Consider the following 2,746-nt stretch of genomic DNA (forward strand, 5'->3'; position numbering starts at 1 on the left):
GGGGCCCAGAACCCCCACACAAACGTGTCCCCATTCGAAGATCAAAGAGGCAACACACATTTGTGTGCCGCACGGCCTCCACACCGCGAGCGCCACGCTCCCGCTCAATCTTCTCAGCCTCCAAAACGGATTCCCCGCACCCCACAGTTTCTCGCCTTCCCAATCATAGTCCTCCTCGGCAACCGGGGCGCCAGTCGCCTGCAGGGCGCCGTCACCCGCCGCAGTGCGCCCATCGAACGCAGCCGCACTGAAGATGCCACGCGGCAGCGGGCCGACAAGCTGCATGCGACCCGCGACCGCCTCCCACTACTTCTTTTGCTCCTGCGCGGGATGATGGCGCGCGTCCGCCGGGCACACGTCGCCTTCGCCTCCTTCTCGTCGCGGCAGCGCATGGTGGGGGGAGGCAGAGATGCAGTCGCATCGCCAGTGCTCTGGAGTTATTTCCCTTTGCGGACGCCAACACGCAATCATGCCCCACCCACAAGGCCGTAAGTTTACCCACGGCAGCGGTGCTCCTTCCTCTGGCGCATCGTAGACAATACACACCCTCTTGCCCGCCACGACAAGTCGCTCACACGCCCTCGGACCTCGAGCTCGCCCTCGTGCCCTGTCGCCGTTTGCGTGGCCGTGCCGAACACGTCCGCCAACTCGCCTCCGAGGCAGCAGAGAACAAAGTGGAGCGGGCACTCATCGCGGTGCAGCGACCGGTGGAGGGGGTAGGGGCCGGCACTCGTCCACCACCGAGGCCGCCACCCCGGGCGCCCCAATCAAGACACGCCGCCTCACCTCAAACAATTTTGGTCCTTTGGTGCGCAGCGCCCCGTCCCAACCGCCCTTGACAACCCGCCACACCCGCCCCACCGCAGAGTGAACGCAGCAGCCGGCGATGTTCCCTCCCTCCCTCAGCGGGCACGGCCAGCCCTCAGCGGCGGCGAGTCCCATCACGCTGGGACGCGGTGCACGAAGCTGCTCGACGCTGTCCTGCAGTGGAGGAGTTGTCCCCTGCACCGTGCACGCCCCCGACTGCGTTGGTGAGTGTGTGGCCCCGTTCCACCGCCGTCCGCACCGCCACTTCCCCCTCCCTTCAGCCGCAGGAAACCCCAAGACGTGGCTCCACTTCGCGTTGAGCACAAACTCGCACACTCCCCTCCACCGTGCGGTCAACGGCTCACTGTGGCCGCGGCGGTGCCTCCTCCGCCCTTCCGCGCTGCGCTGCGGGCTGCCGAGTGCCGCCGGCGGGCCCCAACCTCCACCGACGCCGTCCCTGCGGCGCAGCACATGCAAAGCGCCCCGCAGCAGCGCGAACTCCTTCCTCGCGTCTCCCAGGCATTGCTCACATGATTTCCTTCCTTTGCAGTTGTCGTTGGCTTGCGCTGCGGCTGAACACCCACCACCAGCCAAAAGGGAGAACGAGAGGGGGTGAGGCAAAAAATAGGCACAGACACACGACCCCACGCAGCCACACAGCAAGAGAGAGAGGGAGAGAGAGGGCCACCACCCGCACGTTGTGGCACACGCATACACATCACACTTCAGCAGCCCGCGCAATGGGCGCAGTCAAGCAACAAACACACAAAACAAAATAAACAAACCCGTGAAGTGAGGCCGAAGCGTGGGGCGCGTCCACCGAGCAGTGGGGACGCGCAGCAACACGTGGGACGACCAGGACACGCACTCCATCTCTCTCTCTGTTCCCGCACAGCCCAATCCAGGAAGAGATAGAGAGAGAGAGAGGCCGCCCACTGAAAGCAATGGAAACGAACAAAAAACAAAAAAGGATAAAAAACAGTTACGGTGCTGTACCCATGCAGCCAAGCAGGACGGCAACGGCTCGTCGGAAGCAAAGGAGGAAGAGGATGACCGACGAGCCTGCATGAGTGGAGTTGTGTATATATACGAGCACATTATGTGTGAGTGCCTCGTGGGGTGCGGCGAGGGCGAGAGAGTCCGTGCAGGGAAACAAAAAGAACGTGAAAGAAACAGAAAAGGGCGAGTTATGTGTGCACGGCCCTCTCCTTCTCACTCTGTCTCTCACGCAGCCGGCACCGCAGCGGCAGCCGCACACGCAAGCAGAAGAAGCAGCGCAAGGGGGAGGGGGAGTGCGCGGCCACGGTGCTGCTGCCGTCGCTGTCGCCGGGCACCGCCTTCGCTGCACTCGTCACGTTGGTGGTGGTCGCCGCTTGAGCAGCCACCCCCGCTGCCGGCTGAGCGGCTTGTTCTTTGCTGCCACCACTCTTTTCCGTTTGGCTTTGGAAAGTGGGCAGCTCCTTTTGTTGTGCATCACCAGCCTCGGTTGTCGCCACGGAACTCTCCGGCTGCGGCTGCGCCGCGGGTCCGCTGCCGCTGTTACTCCCGGAGTTATTACTTCCCCCGCCACCGGCAGTGTCTTGTGCCGCTTCTGAAGTTTCCCCAGCGACTGCCGTGGAGGCGCGAGTATTGTCGCGCTGGACCGCGTTTTGTTGCACCGCGCTCTCAGGCGGTGAAGCCTCCGCGGCGGCTTTCCCCACCGTGCCCTCTTGAGTCGGCCCGCCGACGACGGCAGGCACGCCCTCAGCAGCGGTGGGAGAAGAGTGCGCAGGTGATTGCTTTGAACTTTCAGTCGGCTGATTCGCTCGGGCACCTTCGGCAAGCGCAGTTGCTTCTCCTTCCTTTTGCTCTTTTGACGCATCTTCGGTGGTGCTCTGCGCCGCCCAACTCCCTTTCCGGTTTGAGGTGAGGACAGCACTTGAGGAGGGGGTGGAGGTGG

The 2,746-nt window shown here is 63.6% G+C and overlaps 3 protein-coding genes across 3 annotated transcripts, besides 2 other annotated features; 2 read left to right on the forward strand and 1 right to left on the reverse strand.

Moving 5' to 3' along the window:
• Positions 1-492, forward strand: Tco025E_09853 (uncharacterized protein; the record flags this gene model as incomplete). Its single annotated transcript, XM_029376656.1, has 1 exon — positions 1-492. A coding segment is annotated over one exon (492 nt), but the record flags the coding sequence as incomplete, so codon positions are not given.
• A 394-nt stretch (positions 493-886) lies between these two features.
• On the forward strand, positions 887-1,423 carry Tco025E_09854 (uncharacterized protein; the record flags this gene model as incomplete). Its single annotated transcript, XM_029376657.1, has 1 exon — positions 887-1,423. One exon carries the CDS (start codon positions 887-889, stop codon positions 1,421-1,423), a length of 537 nt encoding a protein of 178 aa, XP_029223212.1.
• Positions 1,424-1,469: 46 nt separating this feature from the next.
• Positions 1,470-1,489: a microsatellite.
• Positions 1,490-1,563: 74 nt separating this feature from the next.
• Positions 1,564-1,592: a microsatellite.
• A 402-nt stretch (positions 1,593-1,994) lies between these two features.
• Tco025E_09855 (uncharacterized protein) lies at positions 1,995-2,746 on the reverse strand (the record flags this gene model as incomplete). The annotated part of the gene is made up of 1 exon (XM_029376658.1): positions 1,995-2,746. A coding segment is annotated over one exon (752 nt), but the record flags the coding sequence as incomplete, so codon positions are not given.

Source organism: Trypanosoma conorhini, assembly GCF_003719485.1.
Source record: "Trypanosoma conorhini strain 025E chromosome Unknown Tco_14.4_contig_01323, whole genome shotgun sequence".
Taxonomy (NCBI): domain Eukaryota; phylum Euglenozoa; class Kinetoplastea; order Trypanosomatida; family Trypanosomatidae; genus Trypanosoma; species Trypanosoma conorhini.